The sequence below is a fragment of the Sorex fumeus genome, unplaced genomic scaffold (assembly GCF_029834395.1).
Source record: "Sorex fumeus unplaced genomic scaffold, SorFum_2.1 ptg000131l, whole genome shotgun sequence".
NCBI classification, from domain to species: domain Eukaryota; kingdom Metazoa; phylum Chordata; class Mammalia; order Eulipotyphla; family Soricidae; genus Sorex; species Sorex fumeus.
The window spans coordinates 21,522,802-21,541,365 of NW_026606188.1; the positions used below are offsets into that span (position 1 = coordinate 21,522,802).

At 45.2% G+C, this 18,564-nt stretch overlaps 1 protein-coding gene across 1 annotated transcript in view; it reads left to right on the forward strand.

The window, feature by feature from the left end:
- AMPD1 (adenosine monophosphate deaminase 1) overlaps positions 1 to 18,564 on the forward strand; it is a 33,618-nt gene that overhangs the window by 9,016 nt on the left and 6,038 nt on the right. Inside the window, exons 3-9 of the mRNA XM_056106527.1 lie at positions 494 to 659; positions 4,730 to 4,895; positions 7,613 to 7,832; positions 10,802 to 10,931; positions 12,909 to 13,103; positions 13,376 to 13,507; positions 18,339 to 18,502. Of these exons, the coding sequence (XP_055962502.1) occupies positions 494 to 659; positions 4,730 to 4,895; positions 7,613 to 7,832; positions 10,802 to 10,931; positions 12,909 to 13,103; positions 13,376 to 13,507; positions 18,339 to 18,502 (1,173 nt within the window). The remainder of the gene's footprint in view (positions 1 to 493; positions 660 to 4,729; positions 4,896 to 7,612; positions 7,833 to 10,801; positions 10,932 to 12,908; positions 13,104 to 13,375; positions 13,508 to 18,338; positions 18,503 to 18,564) is intronic.

Sequence of the window (18,564 nt, forward strand, 5' to 3'; positions counted from 1 at the left end):
GACATCCCCCATAGGGCCTGCCACAGGGATTGAGTGCACAGAGAAAGTCAATGCATGTTGCTGATTTGAGGAAGTGAAAGCATTAGGTACAGTGCTAGGCATTTGGTATGCATTCAGTCTCATGGAAATTTTACAAGATAGGCATCATTAAATTTTATTTTCAGACTGGGAAAAGGAGATCAATTCACTGAGTTTAAGGAACAGGCATAAAATTACAGGTAGTGACTGACATGACATACCCATTGCAGACCCAGATGGCTGGTTCTGTCCTGAGCGGCCTTCATGCAGAGGACAGCATCAGTCTGAAAGCCCTCTTGTGCCTTTCCCCTGGCTCACCATGCAAAGGTATATCAGGAAGCAGTGATCATTGTGATGTGCTATCGCCTCCCATAGGGCTGGATCCTCTTCCTGACAATAATTTTTGTCCTCAAACTCCTAATGAAGACAAAGCTGAATCCTTTCTCCCCCCCCAACCCCCTTATTATAACTCCAGAAAAAGGCGTTTCTTCGGACGGAAGACTATCAATTTGTCTGTTCCACAAAGTGAAACATCTTCCATCAAACTGTCCTATATTGACGAATACATTTCTTCATCTCCAACCTACCAGACTGTTCCTGATTTTCAGAGAGTGCAGATCACGGGTGATTATGCTTCTGGGGTAAGCTACTCCTTGCTCCCTAAATGGAGCTACTGAAAAAGGGAACTTGATTGTTTCAACTTTTGAGGAAGGTACAAGCTTACCTGTCTTCTGTTAAGTTCTGTTATTGCATGTCCATAGCATGTGCCATAAGCTCATATTTTTCTTTTTCTTTTACCATCCCACACTTTCTTTTATACTATCTTATTTCCTTACTCATAAAGAACATACAGTAGAAAACAGTCATTGTTTTACAGTGTAAAACGGACAGACCTTGGCAAAAGAACCAGAAAGCAGACTCACTGTTCTGATGGTACCAACTATTAGGAAAGAGATTCTCAGGAAAGCACAGGAGGTTCATGGAAGAAGAGGGACCCAAAGCAGTCCTAGAATATAGTTTTAGAAGACTGGAGGTATTACAAGCCAATCAAAGAAAAGCAGATAGAGAGGGCCAGAGAAATATTATAGCAGATAGGGCACTTGTCTTGCATGCCGTCAACACTGACACTACATATAGTCCCCCAAGTCCATCGGTAGTGATCCCTGAGCACAGAAATGGGAGTAAATCCTGAGTAAAACTGGGTATAACCCAAAAACAGAGAGGGGGGGAAAGATAGGGAGAAAGAGTAAAAGAGAAGAATGGTTAGACCATAGAAAATGAAGAAGGTGAAATAAAAGCTAGAAAATTCTAACCTGGTTATTGGTTTTTTTTTTTTTTTTTTTTTTTACTGAGAATCCTCTCCAATTTCATTGTCAATGTTTCACAGTAAATAGATTATGGCTTGAATCTGACTTTAGTATGCCACAGGGACACTAAACACATGTTACAAACAAGTTGACCTGCTTGTCCTACCCAGAGCAGTTGGCCATTTAATAAATCTCTGCCACATGGACTTGCAGAATCAGCACTCGATTGGTGAAACTGCTATTCAGTCATCAGTCTATGCTCTAAATATAGCCTTAATGACCAGTCCCTAGCCCCCTTCTCATATAACTGACATGCTCAGGGTGAATCCTAAGATATTTAAAATTTACAGAGCAATGAAATGAACACTAGTCTTGTTTATTCATTGTATGATAGTATGGGTGCTCTTCAATTGGAAGGGGTTATATTTATTTATTTATTGGTTTGGGGGTCACACTCGGCTGTGATCAGGGCTTACTCCTGGCTCTATGCTTAGTCATCACTTCTGGCAAGGCTTGGGGAACCACACAGGGTTCTGGGGATCAAATTTGGGTTAGCACCATGCAAAGCAAGTGCCCTGCCCACTGTACTTTTGCTCCAGTCGCTGGCAGGGATTTTAATGCTAAGTTACAGACACAAAATGTTTAGTGACATGGGTAAACAAAATTTGGAAAACTCCAGAGTTTATAAGAAACCTGGGCTGGAGAGATAGTACTGGAATAAAGCACTTGCCTTGTACCCTGCCAACTCTGGTTTGATACTTGTTACCACATATGATCCCCTGAGCACCACTAGGTTTGTCCCCAAACCCCTAAGACACACACACAGACATTAAGAGACAAACTTGATACTTATGTGCTTGGTAGCAATGAAAGCAGGAATTAAAAGACAAATAATGAGGAACCGGTTGATAGAAATTGAGGTGTAACCTCTCTGATGAAAGCAGAAGGGCCCCGAGAGAACTTGGTCTGGAATTTTTGAAACACCAAATATGTTGCTAAACATGTTGGCTGTTGTCTGTATCTCAGTCAGTCCTCATCCTTGTAATTGAACGGAGAGGGAAGAGAATCCCACATCAACTATTGAGCCAGTCCTTAGGGAGTACCTGGCAGCTGTCCTCAGTGCTATGATGTGAGAGAAATGCTCAGCAGTGTTGGTTGGTTGGGATTTTTTTTTTTTTGTGGGGATACTGGTAACTGGGTCCATGCTTAGAGGTGCTTGAGGCTTATTTCTGGCTTTGTGCTCAAGGATGACTCTTGGTGGGGCTTGGGGGGACCATGTGGGGTGCCAAGGATTAAACCTAAGTTGGCCATGTACAAGGCAAATGCCAACCTGCTGTATTATCACTCTGCATGTGATATATGGAAGGAAATATCTTGCCACATATTCGCCATTCATATTTGCCCACAATGGAAGAGTCTGTTTTTTGTGTTGTTTTGTTTTGTTCTTGAAGATCTGGAGCGATAGCACAGCGGTAGGGCGTTTGCCTTGCACGCAGCCAACATGGTCGACCCGAGTTCGATTCCTCTGCCCCTCTCGGAGAGCCCGGCAAGCTACCGAGAGTATCTCGCCCGCATGACAGAGCCTGGCAAGCTCCCCGTGACGTACTCAATATGCCAGACACAGTAACAACAAAGTCTCCAATGGAGACGTTACTGGACCCGCTTGAGCAAATCGATGAACAACGGGAGGGCCTTTACCTTTACCTTTACTTGAAGAGCTGACAGCTGGCTGTCCATGAGGTGACAAATAGGACATGCATGCTATTAGAAGCAGACCCTTAGGCTTAATCCCTATGTCAGACTCTTCTAGCTCAGGTCAGCAAGTCTTTAAAAGGTAGTTCAAGGATAAGAATAAAATAAAATTAAAATTAAACAAATAATTTTTTTTTTAGAAAAGCATTGCTGGGACATCCCCTAATTTAAAAATCAGTTCAGGAGTCAGAGAGATGTTACAGCAGGTAGGGCACTTGCCTTGCACAATGTTGACACATATTTGATCCTCAGTACCCCTGATGGACCCCCAAGCCCCTCCAGGAGTGACCCCTGAGCACAGACCCAGGAGGAGGGCCTGAGTAATGACAAGTATGGGTCAAACCAAAAAAGGGGGTAGGGTGGATGTAGAGATAGTACAGTGGGTAGGATACTTGCCTACTTGGCCTGCTTGCATGGCCAACTAGGGTTCGATCCCCAGTACTCTATATGGTCCCCTGAGCAATGCCAGAAGTAATTCCTGAGTACAGAGCTAGGAGTAATACCTGAAAACTACCGGGTATGGCCCCCAAACAAAACAAAACAAAAAAGGGAGATCAATACCTGAATCTTATTTTATGTTGATCTCAGAAAGTCTTCAGCCTCTGGTTAGCATGTCATAATTTCAAGTTAATATGCATGGCCTTGGGTATGAGGCAGGGGAAATAAATAGAACGGTTTAGAAAATTCATAGTAGTTCTAATAAAATTCTACTCTATAATCTTCCTATTTTCAGTCACAAATAAAATACTCACTAACCCCATCCCCTCAAAGAGCAAATTCTCACAGGAGGATTCTCAGGCCCAGTGAGAGCTATGGAAGGCAGCAGGAGCTCTTGTGGGCTTGAGAGACCCACTGCCCTGTCTTCCTCCCAGTCATGTCCTAATCAGAAAGGGCATAAGTTTTCACAATTAGAGTCACACTGTCTCTCTTTTGGTTGAGGCATTATTTCTGGAAGTGCATACTGAAATATGCATGTGATATATGAAAGGAAATATTTTGCCACATATTCGCCATTCATATTTGTCACGTAGTTATTGCTACTTAACAGAAAACGGAGCAAGCACAGAATGATAAGAAAGGACTCAGAAGGCAGGAAAGTTTCCCTTGTTGCTTTGGTTTGGTTTGGGGGCCACCCCAGCAGTACTCAGGGGAATGCCTGTCCCAGTGCTCATTGGGTCCCTCCCAGAGGGGCAGGATCCACAGCAGGAGTGTAGCTTGGGATCCAGCCTAAAGCTCCTGCTTACAAAGTATGTGCTAATGCCCTTGGAGCTGTCTCCCCAACCCCAGGACATATAAAGTTTTGATAGAAAGGAAAGAGCTGGGTTGGGGCGGGGGAGAGGTGTGGCATTGGCTGAAGAGATAATACAGTGGGTAAGGCCCTTACTTTGCACATGGCCAGAGTGGATCAATCCTGGCACTGTATGTGATCCCTGAGCACAGAGTCAGGAGTGAACTCTGAACACAGCTGGTGTGGCCCCAAACAAACAAGAATGAAAAAGAAATGAAGATCCTGCCTCTGGAGGGAGACCCAGGGACCAAGGCAAACAGGAAGCAGCTGCGAGAGTGCAAATTGCTGGATGGTGCCAAGCACAAGCTTGACCTCTTTGGATCATCACAGAAGCACTTCTGATGGTCTAAAACTTTTTTCACAGGTCACAGTTGAAGACTTTGAAATTGTTTGCAAAGGTCTCTACCGGGCATTGTGTATACGGGAGAAGTACATGCAACAGTCTTTTCAGAGGTTCCCCAAGACCCCTTCCAAGTACCTGCGGAGCATTGAGGGGGAGGCGTGGGTAGCGAATGAGAGCTGCTACCCAGGTAATGGGTTTTCCTGTATAATGCATGACATATTTCTGTGGATGGAGCTACAAAATATGAAATGTGCCCCTAGACCCTAGACCCTGGATAGTCGGAAAATATCAGTCCTTTTGGCTTTATTCTCTTCTCTCCCTTGCCCATATGCTAATTACTTGATTCCAGAAGCACAATAGATCTTAAAAATCTCTTTTTTTCTTAGCCATTCCACCTAATTTAAGTCGGTTTTTTCTCCCTTTTTTTTGGGGGGTGGGAGGCATACCTGACAATACTCAGGGGTTACTCCTGGCTCTGCTCTCAGGAATCACGCCTTGTGGTGCTCATGGGACCATATGGGATACGGGGCACTGAACTTGACACTTGAAAGGCAAGCGCCTTACCTGTCGTACTGTCTCTCTGTTCCTACATCTGTCTTTTTTCCCCAGCTAGATTTTGACACTAGCTTCCTGACTGTTCTGTTAAATGAGAACTTTACATTTGTTTCACTCCAGTTACTAGAGCAGATCCAATCACATCTTTCTCTGACAAACGCCTTTAATGGTGCCCCAATGCCTAAAAAGTAAATCCAGTCTTTATCCCACCCTTAAAAGACTACCACCATCTGGCTTCCTGACTATGATTTATATAATTATTTGTGAATTTGCACACTCAAAAAACCCGCTGTGGATTTTTTTGAGTGTGTGTGTGTGGGTGCAGGATTAAAGGATCAAAGGATTAAACCCAGGACCTCACATATGTAATGCAATTGCCTTAACACCTGTGCTATCTCTGCTTCCTCCCATCTAAATTTCTTTAGCAGAAATTATATGTGATTTGTGTCTTCATTGGAAGTACCAGGGATTGAATTAAGTTGACGGGGTGCAAAGCAAGCATCTTAACCCCTGCATTACCTCTCTGGTCCCCATATGTGATTTAAAAGGGGGGTAAATATAGTCATATTTAACTATAAGTTTTATTTATAATAATTGTAATGAAAATTCTATATTTTCCCATTTTTGACCTCCCAAGAAGTGCTCAGGGTTCAACATCTGCTCTTGGGATACTTGACTCAGCTGTGCAGCTTGAGTGAGTGCTTGGGCCTCTCAGGGTACTACTCTCCAGCCCACCAAGCTCACTTCCTGGTCCCAAGAACCATACTTTTTACAGGAACTTATCTCATATATTTGAGTATAGTGAAACCACTCTAGCTGGATCAAAGGGTTTTTTCAGACAGTGAAGCTGTCCTGCATGAAACTCTAAAGGTAGAAAAATGGCAAACATGTCAGATTCTTAGAATGTGTATCACAGAGGTAACCAGAAGTAAACTGCAGGTGGTGGGTGATGATGGAGTGTCTCTGCAGGCGCACTGGTAGAGTGTACCAACCTAATGCCATATTGACAATGGGGAGACTGTGTATTGAGCAAATCTGGGGACACATCACTTTGTCCTCAGTTTTACTCTGAACCACAAACTTCTCTAAAATTTTAAGTTTAGGGGCTGAGATAATAGTACAGCAGGTAGGGTGCTTGCCTTGCACATGGCCACCCAGGTTGGATCCCTGGCATCCCATATGGTCCCGCAAGCACTGACAGGGGTAATTCCTGAGTGCAGAGCCAGGAGTCACCCCTGAACATTGCCTGGTGTGACCCAAAACACCACCAACAACAAAATGTAAGCTTATTTTCAGAGATACAGTACAGCGGGTAGGGAGTTTTCCTTGCATGTACCCAACCCGAGTTTAATCCTCGGCACCTCAGTATGGTAACCTGATCACCACCAGGAGTGATCCCTGAGTTTAGAGCCAAAAATAAATCCTGAACAAAGTCAGGTTCACACACCCCTTCCCCCAAAGAAAGTCTATTAAAAAGTGTTCTATGGGCCAGAAATATAGTTCAGGGGGTAGGACTTAAGGCACTCGCCTGCATATGGGTGACCCTGCTTTGATTCTCAGCACCACATATGGTCCCCCAAGCACTGCTGGCAGTCACTTCTGAGCATAGTCAGTAATAGTACAGTAAAAGGTGTGACCAACTTCCTTTCCCCAAATAATGGTTGATTTAAATGGGGTAAAGATCTATTTTCATATGAAAATCTTCCAGAACTTAAACCAAGACTTAAAAATATAAAGATAATTCAAGACTTTAAAAATGTGGTAGTATAAGAAAACCTTGGGTATTAGTGTCTACAACCATGCAGCATGTTTCTTCAATGACATCAAAATATAGCAAGATGAATGTCCCAACAGCACTTTGTTGTTGTTTTGCACCCAGCAGTTCTTAGGGATTAATCCTGACACTGAGCTCAGGGGTTACTCCTTGCAGTGCTCAGTAGACCATGTGGTACCAGAAACCAAACCTCGACCTTCTGCTTGAAGCCCATAGACCCATCTCTCCGCACTCCCAATTCCACTTTCATTTCTATGCTGTTGTAACCCATGTTAATAAAATGCTCTAAAAAGAAAGTCATTTATGATCACGTTTGGTGAGTAACAATTACTTATAAGTAGTCTCCCTATGATATAAACTGTACTTCTAAAGAATTTAAATAAAATATTAGAGGTGATTTTATACTACTGGTCTCCTTTGAAAAATAAGGTAGAAATACTTTCGCTGAGTTCTAGGTAATTGCAGCTTATGAAGCACTGCACAAACACAGTATTAAAGTATTTACTGTTTTGGGTGTTTTCACTTGGCCATACATCCTGTGTGCTGATATATAACTTTGTGTTTCATTGAAAAAGTCTTTACTCCTCCTGTGAAGAAGGGAGAAGACCCCTTCCGGACCGACAGCCTGCCTGCAAACCTGGGCTATGTTCTCAGAATGAAGGATGGGGTAGTTCATATTTACCCTGATGAAGCCGCAGCATGCAAGGGCGAGCCCAAGCCACTGCCTTACCCCGACATGGACACCTTTTTAGATGACATGAATTTTTTACTTGCTTTAATTGCCCAAGGCCCTGTGTAAGTATTCAGTAAGATCAGCTTCCCACTATGACTGCACTTAATAAGCCCAAGTATGTATCAAGTGCAAGTAGCATGTTAAACCTTTTTACATGCATTATTTTTGTTTGTTTGTTTGTTTGTTTGTTTGTTTGTTTTTGGGTCACACCCGGCAGTGGCTCTGTGCTCAGAAATCACTCCTGGCAGGCTTTGGGGACCATAGTGGATGGTGGGAATTGTACCGAGCCACATGCAAGGCAAACACCCTACCAACTGAACTATCACTCCAGCCCCACATTATTTCTTTTATTCCTCATGACCATTTCATGAGGTAGGCATTTTTTTTTAATGTAGGAATACTGCTGAGGTAGGTATTTTTGGTCATTGGTTTCATAAGCAAGACTTTGAGGAGATGAGTAACTTGCCAAAATCTACAAAGCTGACTGAGCCAGGGTCCAAATCCTAATCTGTTAACGCCAAAGCCAAGGCCCTTATCTTTTGGTGATACTGTCTGCCTTGACTTTTAAGATGTCTTTCCACATTTTCGCTAATTCTGATGAAAATGTTAAGTTAAATCCTTTTCCAGCAAGACCAACCACAGAGTAACTTTAAGTGTATTAAAAAAAAAAGTTGGGGCTGGAGCAATAGTAAAGCAGCAGGTGAGGCATTTGCCTTGAACACAGCAGACCCGGGTTTGATCCCTGACATTCCATATGGTCCCTCGAGCACTGCCAGGAGTGATTCCTGAGTGCAGAGTCAGAAATAACCCCTGAGCGGGGGTATGGTGCCGCCAGCAGGCCAATCTGTACCTGTGAGGTGAGTGCATCAGCAGCCTGATGGCGCCTTCAGACTTCCAGATACCCCAAAATTGCTGCTGTGCCTTTGACCAGACCCCAAAAGCTTGGGGCAAAGTTTACCAAGAAAGTAAACGGCCAAAAGTTAGGTATGTGGGAAACACACCCACAAACCACCTCTGGCTCAGCTATATAATTGGAGGCATGGCCTTTCTGGTTCCTGATTGAACTGCTTAATGGCCATGATCCCAGAGACTCAGAAACAAATCTCGAAACCCAGAGGCTTTTGGCAGAAATGCGTCCGGTCCCTGCAGTAGGTTACAGGTGCTGGGCCAACCCAGGTGGGAATAGGTTTCGTGCCTTGGCCTGTTCCCTCTGGCGGCCCGGTGGCCGCCATCCTCCAGAGGCCACGGGACAGTCAGGTTTGGGACCGCAGTGACAAGACATGCAGGGCCTCATGGGATGGAGGTGGAGCCAGCGCTTTCCTCCCCACCCCAACGAGACCCCAAGTCATCGCCCACGAACGGCCACTCTGGCTCCTGATCAAGCTGCTTAACGGCCATGATCTCAGAGACTCAGAAACAAATTTCAGAACCCAGTGGCTTTTGGCAGAAATGTGTCTGGACCCCACAATAGGTTACTGTTGCTGGGCCACCCCAGAGGGGAAAGGGTGTTGTCTCTCCGCCTGCTCCCCCTTGGCGGCTCGGTGGCCATCATCCTCCAGAGGCCATTGGACAGTCAGGCTTGGGCCCGCAGTGACGAAACTTGTTGGGCCTCATGAGATGGAGGTGGAGCCGGTCCTGTCCTCTCTGTCCCAACGAGACCCCAAGTCATCATCCACGAACAACCTCTCTGGCTCCTGATCAAGCTGCTTAACGGCCATGATCCCAGAGACTCAGAAACAAATCTCGAAACCCAGCGGCTTTTGACAGAAATGTGTCCGGACCCCACGGTAGGTTACTGTCGCCGGGCCACCCCCGGAGGAAAAGGGTGTTGTCCCTCCGCCTGCTTCCCCCTGGCGGCTTGGTGGCCATCATCCTTCAGAGGCCATTGGACAGTCAGATTTGGGTCCGCAGTGACGAGACACGCAGGGCCTCATGGGATGGAGGTGGAGCCGGTCCTGTCCTCCTCCCCCAACGAGACCCCAAGTCATCACCCACGAACGGCCTCTCTGGCTCCTGATCAAGCTACTTAATGGCCATGATCCCAGAGACTCAGAAACAAATATCAAAATCCAGTGGCTTTTGGCAGAAATGTGTCTGGACCCCGCAGTAGGTTACTGTCGTTGGGCCACCCCTGGGGGGAAAGGGTGCTGTTCCCTCTGCCTGCTTCCTTTTGGTGGCTTGATGGGTGCCATCCTCCAGAGGCCATTGGACAGTCAGGCTTGGGCCCGTAGTGACAAAACTTGTTGGGCCTCACGGGATGGGGGTGGAGCCGGTTCTGTCCTCCCCATCCCAACGAGACCCCAAGTCATCGTCCACGAATGGCCTCTCTGGCTCCTGACCAAACTGCTTAACGGCCATGATCCCAGAGACTCAGAAGCAAACCTTCTAACCCAGCAGGTTTTGGCAGAAATCCCTCCAGATTTAAGTGTTAATCACGTGGCCACTACTGCAGCCATGCGACATCATATGTTATTCATAACCAGCAATAGAAAACAAATTGTCTACTGTTGCCTTTTCAGCAGATCTGAGTGTTGGGGGTAAAATCCCAAATAATAATGGTGGGTCTGGTGTCAAAATATTGAATGTGATCAAAGTAGAGAGAGAGTAATGTGGAAATCATCTGCCCCACAAGTAGGGGGGGGGTGTGGGATGGGAGTATACTGGGGTTGTTGGGGGTGGAGAATGGGCACTGGTGAAGGTACGGGTGTTTCATTGTATGACCGAGACTTAGACCCAAAAGCTTTGTAACTGCTCTCATGGTGACTCAATAAATAAAATTATAAAACATTTTTAAAAAGTAAGGTGGAGTTCATGCACAATTCAATCAGCTAACCAGTGGCTGAATAAATAGCAGTACTCCTACATAAAAAAAAAAGAAAAGAAATAACCCCTGAGTATTGCTGGATGTAGCCCCAAAACAAAACAAAAAATGTTCCCTACAGATAAGAAGGGCCCTGATGATTTTGAAATTGTGCTATTTTTCTTAAATGTCTGTAAACTTTTGAGAACTGTGCCATATGCTTTCCTACAGTAAGACCTACACACACCGGCGCCTGAAGTTTCTCTCCTCCAAGTTCCAGGTCCATGAGATGCTCAATGAGATGGACGAGTTAAAGGAGCTGAAGAACAATCCCCACCGAGACTTCTATAACTGTAGGAAGGTAAGCACGTTCACAGCTCAGAAACTATTCTTGGACAAAAATATAAAACCAATTGTTTTATTTTATAATTTTTTTTATAAAACCAATTTGTTTTCCTTTTTCTTTTTGGTGAGCTGGAGCGATAGCACAGCAGATAGGGCGTTTGCCTTGCACGTGGCCCGCACAGCCCACCCGAGTTTGATTCCTCAGCCCCTCTCGGAGAGCCCGGAAGCTACCGAGAGTATCTCGCCTGCACAGCAAAGCCTAGCAAGCTACCCAGTGATGTATTTGTTATGTCAAAACACAGTAACAACAAATCTCACTATGGAGACGTCACTGGGCCCTCTCAAGCAAATCATGACCAATGGGAGGACAGTGCTACAGTGTTTCTTTTTGGTGGGGGGAGAGTTTTGAGCCAGATCCAGGTGGGCTCAGGGATTGCTCCTGACTCTGTGCTCAGGATCACTCATGGAGGTGTCCAGGGAACCATATGTGGTGCTAAGGGTCATATTGGGATTGGTCCTGTGCAAGGCAAATGCCTTAATTCCTGTACTACCTCTTTGGCCCCCAATTCTTCTTTTGAGGAGAACAAGGAAGATGCTATTTTTCTGGTTAACCCCAAACTTCTGCAGCTTCAGTGAATTTAGAGAAAACAAATAGATGATGGTGTCAGATTAAAATATTACTTCTCATTGTTTCCCACATTCAGGGTATACAAAATTAAAAACAAAAATAACAAAAACAAGGATTGAAGAGACAGTGCAGGGATTCAGAGGCTTGCTTTGCCATCCTGCCACCCCCAGTCTAAATTCCTGGCTCTGTATGTGGTCCTCTGAGCACTACCAGAGATTATTCCTGAGCACAGAGCCAGGAGTAATCCCTGAGCATAATCAGGTGTGACCCAACCATACATATATGAAAGGTAAAGGTAAAGGCCCTCCCGTTGATCGTCGATTTGCTCGAGCGGGCCCAGTAACGTCTCCATTGGAGACTTTGTTGTTACTGTGTTTGGCATATCGAATACTCTCGGTAGCTTGCCAGGCTCTCTGAGAGGGGCGGAGGAATCGAACTCGGTTCGGCCATGTTGGCCGCTTGTAAGGCAAACGCCCTACCTGCTGTACAAAATAAAAATAAACCCATTTTTAAAAACTTTTTAATTGAATCATTGTGACATACCCTTACCCTTACAAAGCTGTTCATGATTGGGTTTCAGTCATACAGTGCTCCAATACCCATCCCTCCTCCAATGTACATTTTCCAGCACCAGTGCCCCCATGTTCCCTCCTATCACCCCCACCCCTGCCTGCCTCTATAGCAAGCACTTTCTCTCTCTCTCTCTCTCTCTCTCTCTCTCTCTCTCTCTCTCTCTTTCTCTCTCTCTCTTTCTCTCTGTCCTTTTGGGAATTGTGGTTTGCAATATTGATACTGAAAAGAAAAATAAACCCATTTTTTGCAAATCATGGTACTTCAATAAGAATTGCAGGAAAAAAATAACAAAAACAAATGAAACCCTAAAACCACTTCTATGATTTTAAAAGTGTCATTCTAGTCCTTTTTCCTCTACTTCCTGACTATAAGACTTTGGTGGGGAGACTTGATTAAATAGTTCGAAGTTTGTTTCCTCATTCATAAAATTGGAAATCTATCAATTTAACAAGAGGGTTGTGAGCTACTTAACTTTCTGTTGGGTCTCTGGCAAAGAATAATTCCCATGCATTTCCTATGGATCAAGTTGGGTATACAGGAGAAGCAAGCCTTTTTATTGCTTCCAGCAATTTTTCACAGAGGCACAGAAAGTAGTACAGGGTCTAGTAGAGGCCAATAGAAGCAGTATAGGATCTTTACTGCTGGACCGTTTCCACCAAACTGCCAGGTTACACCCTGATGGTTGACTTCTTGCTGAGGCCAGCAGGGAATTTGCGGACAGCATCACAACCTTTTGCAGAGAAATGTAACTCAGATTGATTCCTGTTTTTTCTATCCCATATGTACACACAGGTGGACACCCATATCCATGCTGCTGCTTGCATGAACCAGAAACATCTTCTGCGTTTCATCAAGAAATCATATCAAGTTGATGCTGAAAGAGTGGTCTATAGTACCAAGGATAAAAATCTTACCCTAAAGGAACTTTTTGCTAAATTAAAAATGCATCCTTACGACCTGACTGTTGATTCTCTGGATGTGCACGCTGTAGGTTGAAAAGATAATGTCCATGTCACACTAATACTTAGAACCTCAAGTACCTTCCTTCCACAGAGTCCCCTTCTCAAGGCCCTCGTTAGTATGTTGACTAATCTACAAGACAAACATACTAACATCCTGACAAAAAGCACCCAGAGGCCATGCTCTTTACGTGTTCTCTACTAAACCCAACCCCTAGTCCTGTTCCTTGTGGCTATTCCCTGGCTCTTATGTGAAGACAGTTCAGGAATAAAACATTTGTGCCCTGTTTCCCGATGCAGGGACGCCAGACCTTTCAACGTTTTGATAAGTTCAATGATAAATACAATCCTGTAGGCGCAAGTGAGCTCCGAGACCTCTACCTGAAGACTGACAACTACATCAATGGGGAATATTTCGCCACAATCATCAAGGTGAGGAGAAACAATTATATCTATGATTAGTTGGCATGATCTGAAGAAGGGGAAGAAAAATGGGGGGATGAAAGGAAATAGAAAGGAGAGAAAGAAGACAAGACAGGAGGAAGATTAGGAAGAATTCCTCCGAAATTTTCACTTCTATGATTTAAACTTTTTTCATTTATTTGTCATTGCTTTACAATATTATAGAAGTTCGGAGATTTTGTTTTATAACATGACACATGTCATTATCAACCCTCTGCCACTAAAGGTCTTGTGTCATCTCACTATCAAAGACACCCCACTGCTCATTCCTCACCCCCTTCCCCTTTTTATCTGGAAACTACCGCTTTCTCCAAGTCTAGGACTTAGTTTTGTTGTTTCTTACAAGTACATTGATATCCCTTCTTGAACAGTAGTATGGTCCTGCTGGTTTTCCATTGGAATGGAACCTTGCATTCAGATAGGTAGCGAGTGAAGAGCCGAGCCAGTGTATTGATGAGTACTGATGGCAGGTTCTTCAGGTGTTCAGGTCTGACCTTGTCTGGGCCGGGTGCTGTTTGCTTCTTTACCAACGAAATGGCGTGTCGGATTTTGGAAGGGAGAACGTTGGGAACGACATATCCATCCTGTGGAATTTGGTATGTCAGCAAGTGGACATGGCTATCGAAGAGATTTGAGTAGAAGTCATGGATAATCTTCTCCATTGACGTTCTGGAGGATGTGATGGATCCATCAGGACGTTGGAGGGCAGTCATCTTGGTCTTGTAGTTGGCAAAGGACAGGCGGGCGTTATGAATACTTTTCCCAGCTTCTGCCACATCTACCAGCACTTCTGCTCTTCTCTCTTTGAGGTCTTCCTTGATTGCATCTCTGCACTGCTTTGCGAGCTCGGATGTTAGCTTGCGGTTGCCTGAGGCATGTGCCAAACCACGCTGGCGAATTAGCTCAAGAGTTTTCGAAGACAGGCGTTTTTTTGTGGCCATCTCTCTCTTGGCGTTCCTCGCACATTCATAGAGGTGCTGAACCAGTCGATCGTATTCCTCGTCAATGTTGTCAACAATGGCATCTTCCCATGTTGCCGCAACAGTGCCAAAGAGTTCCCAGTTGCTGGTTGTTCTGGGAGTTCTCTCTTTGAACTTTGCAGCCCTTTCTCCCCGCTCTGTGAAGTAGAATTTTGCACGAAGGAGATGGTGGTTCGATCCCGTTCGAAATTTTGGGACAACAGCGACATCAGTCAGGCAAAACTGTCGATTGAATATGATGTGGTCTATTTCGTTGTGGACTCATCCACTGGGAGACTCCCATGTCCAACGTTTAGATTCTGCCTTCTGGAACTGTGAGTTACCATGGATGGTCTTGGTCAACATGATGAACTCAGACAGTCTCTCACCCTGTTCGTTCCATTCTAGGCCATGGGTCCCGATGTGAAGTTCTTCAGCTGATCTTCTCGGTCCTATCTTGGCATTAAAATCACCCACAATGATCTTGTAGAAGGTGTGGTCTTCTTTATAGAACTTCTCCAGCTCCATGTAGAACTTCTCGATTTCTCTTTCATCATAATGAGATGTTGGTGCGTAGACAACGAAGATAGAAACTGCAGGCAGTGAGCCACATCTATTCAAATGTAAACATCTGATTCGGGTTGTTAGGCATTCAAATGAATCAATGCTCTTGGCCAAGTTTGTGTTGACAAGGACACCGACGCCTCTGACACCTCTTTTATCGCTTTTCCGAGGAACAATTCTTCTCCAGTGTCGAAAACGGCATGGTGAGATTCGTGCCTTCTTGTCTCGGTCAGACCAATGATGTCGTACTTGATCATTCGCGCTTGTACCATCAGGTCCTCGATGGATGTATCTGATGCTAGTGTACGTGCATTGAAAGTACAGACGATCATTTTTGTCTTCCTTCGTTGTGGCAGCCTAGTTCGATCTCGAGATTTTATAGGCCTCTCCTTTCTCATCCTTCTCAGTGCTGCCATGTCGGTGAAGCCTTCAGGGTCAGGTGAATGAGACCAGTTGTAGTTACTGGTTTTGGCATATCGAATACACAACGGATAGCTTGCCAAGCTCTTCCGTGCGGGTGGAATACTCTCGGTAGCTTGCCAGTCTTTCCGAGAGGGATAGAGGCTTTTGGGGCAACCTCTAATCGCCCTTGTAGGTGTTACCATATTTGAACCCTATCAAATACGGTATGACAATTTCAGAAGATGGGTATTTAGTGTCTTATGATGTGTGACCAGGGCTACGGCAGCCGAAGACCTCCAGGACCAGCCACCACCATGCTGAGACCACTCTCCGCACACCTGAAGGTACTGGCAGAGGGACAAAGCCACGCGGGTTCCGGGGCCGAGACCTCCAAGCCTACTCGATTTGGAGTCGAGCATCTTCCACCCAGATCCTCCAAATTCCAGTAGGCGGGGGTCACACCCACCACCTGGCCCCCTGGCGCCGTGTAATCCCATCAGCGGCCAAGACTCAGAGACTATAAAATCCAGATCCCGGACGAGAAAAGTGCAGTCTCTGCCCCCGCGCCTGGGTGTTCCTTCCCGGAGTCCCTTGGAGGGGAGCGGGTTGAGCTTTTCTCCCTGCCCTGACCAGGACATCTTATTATCTCATTCCTACTTTGGACAAACTTGCAGGCTATCGAATGTAGCCTGCCCACAGGGCAGAGTCTGGCAAACTCCCCGTGGCCTACCAAATATGCCAAATACCAGTAACAATGATGGGGCTCATTCTCCTAAAGAGCCGTGAATATAATCTCAGGGCTAGGATGAAAGAGACGTTACTGGGGCCTGCTCGAGGCAATCGACGATTAACAGGATGATGAAATGAAATGAAATGAAATGATGTGTGACATCCATGACATTGGCAACTATCACCCAATCTGCCTATTGTCTGTCATCTACAAGTTGTTCACTCGAGTCATCCTAAATAGGATTGGCAGAACACTAGATGAAGGACAACCATGCGAGCAAGCCGGGTTCCACAAAGGATTCAGCACCATCTACCATATCCACATGATAACCAAGCTCATTGAGGTTTCTCGGGAGTTCAAGATGCCACTCTGTTTAACGTTCATTGATTTAAAGAAGACCTTTGATTCTGTTGAGACGGAAGCGGTCATTGAAGCCCTAGCCAATCAGAGCATTCAAGCCCAATACATCAAGATCCTCCGTGAGCTGTATTGCGGATTCACTACCAGGATCTCACCATTCTACAAAGAATTGATCATTGAGGTCAAGAGAGGGGTTCAGCAGGGTGATATACCATTTCACCGAAACTCTTCAGTGCCACCCTCAAGAACATCATGCGACGACTGGAATGGGAAGGAATGGGAGTGAAGATAGATGGTCGGCAACTACACCACCTCCGCTTTGCTGATGACATTGTTTTAATAACACCAAACATCAGCCAAGCGGCACAAATGCTGGCCGACTTTGACCGTGAGTGTGGAAAGGTAGGACTACAGCTGAATCTTACGAAGACAATGTTTATGAGAAACAGCCTTGTTCCTGACGCCCCATTCGCTCTCAACGGAACAACCATCTCCAAATGCAACAGCTATGTGTACCTAGGTCGAGAAGTCAACATGACAAATGACCTGGCACCCGAGCTGCGCAGGAGGAAGAGAGCGGCTTGGCACGCCTTCAAGAACGTCGAAGAAATAGCTAAGAGGACGAAGAACCTCCGGCTCCGGGCACATCTCTTTGATTCCACTGTTCTTCCTGCATTAACATATGCCTCAGAGACCTGGGCCCTACGCAAACAGGATGAGAACGCTATTCAGGTCTCCCAAAGAAGAATAGAAAGAGCTATGCTTGGAATATCACATTTCACTCAAATGAGAGAAAAAATCTGGAGTTCCGACATCCGTCGACGATCAAGAATCAAGGATGCTCTCTCATTTGCCAAGGTGTCAAAAATCAGATGGGCTGGTCACGTAATGAGATTTCAAGACGACCGCTGGACTAGAGCTGTTACCGACTGGATTCCACGGGATATCAAAAGACCGAGTGGCCGCCCACCTACCAGATGGTCAGACTTCTTCATCAAGATCATGAACGATCGGTTTGAGGCTCTTCATGTTCCCAGAGTGAACAGATGCCATTGGGCTACACTAGCATGCGACAGGGACAAATGGAGACGTTACTGGTGCCCGCTCGAGCAAATCGACGACTAACGGGAAGTTAAGTGATTAAGTGATTAAGTGACATTGATATCCCATACATGAGAGCCTTTCAATTCCTTACTTATTTCCTTTAGCAAAGTCACCTCTAGATCCATCAATTTTTCCCAAAGGGCATGGTTTCATCTTTTAATGGCTGTGTTGCTGGATCATATCACACACGTATGTACATACATACATATACACATACATATACATCATAGACATATACATATACATATACATATACATATACATATACATATACATATATACTGCAGCATCTCTATACAGCCCTCTACTGATGGTTATTTAGTTTGATTCCATTTTGGCTATTGTGAATAATGATGCTATGAGCATAAAGGTGCAAATATGCTTTCAAATTTGTGTTTTCATATCCTTGGCATAAATGCTGAGGGGTGGTATTGCCAGGGATTGAGCCTGGGTCAGCTGCATGCAAGGCAGAAACCGTACTATCTCTTCAGCCCTGGTTACATGACTCTTTGTTTCTCCCTGGTACATCCCCCCTCAACTCCAGTTCTCCTAAACCTCAATTTCTGATAGTTTTCCTCCAACTTCTAGTGTACATCCTCTATTTAGTGTCTATATCATCTCCCCTACTTTGGAGGGACTTCTTAGGTTATCTGACTGGACTTGCCTTTAACTTTCTTTGTAGGAGGTAGGTGCTGATCTAGAGGAAGCCAAGTACCAGCATGCAGAGCCTCGCCTGTCCATCTATGGTCGCAGTCCTGATGAGTGGCACAAACTGTCCACCTGGTTTGTCAGCAACCGTATTCACTGTCCCAACATGACGTGGATGATCCAGGTGCCCAGGATCTAGTATGTACTGCCTGGCGGAGACTCTGAAGCATCACCTCTCCGCATCAGCTCTCCTACATGAG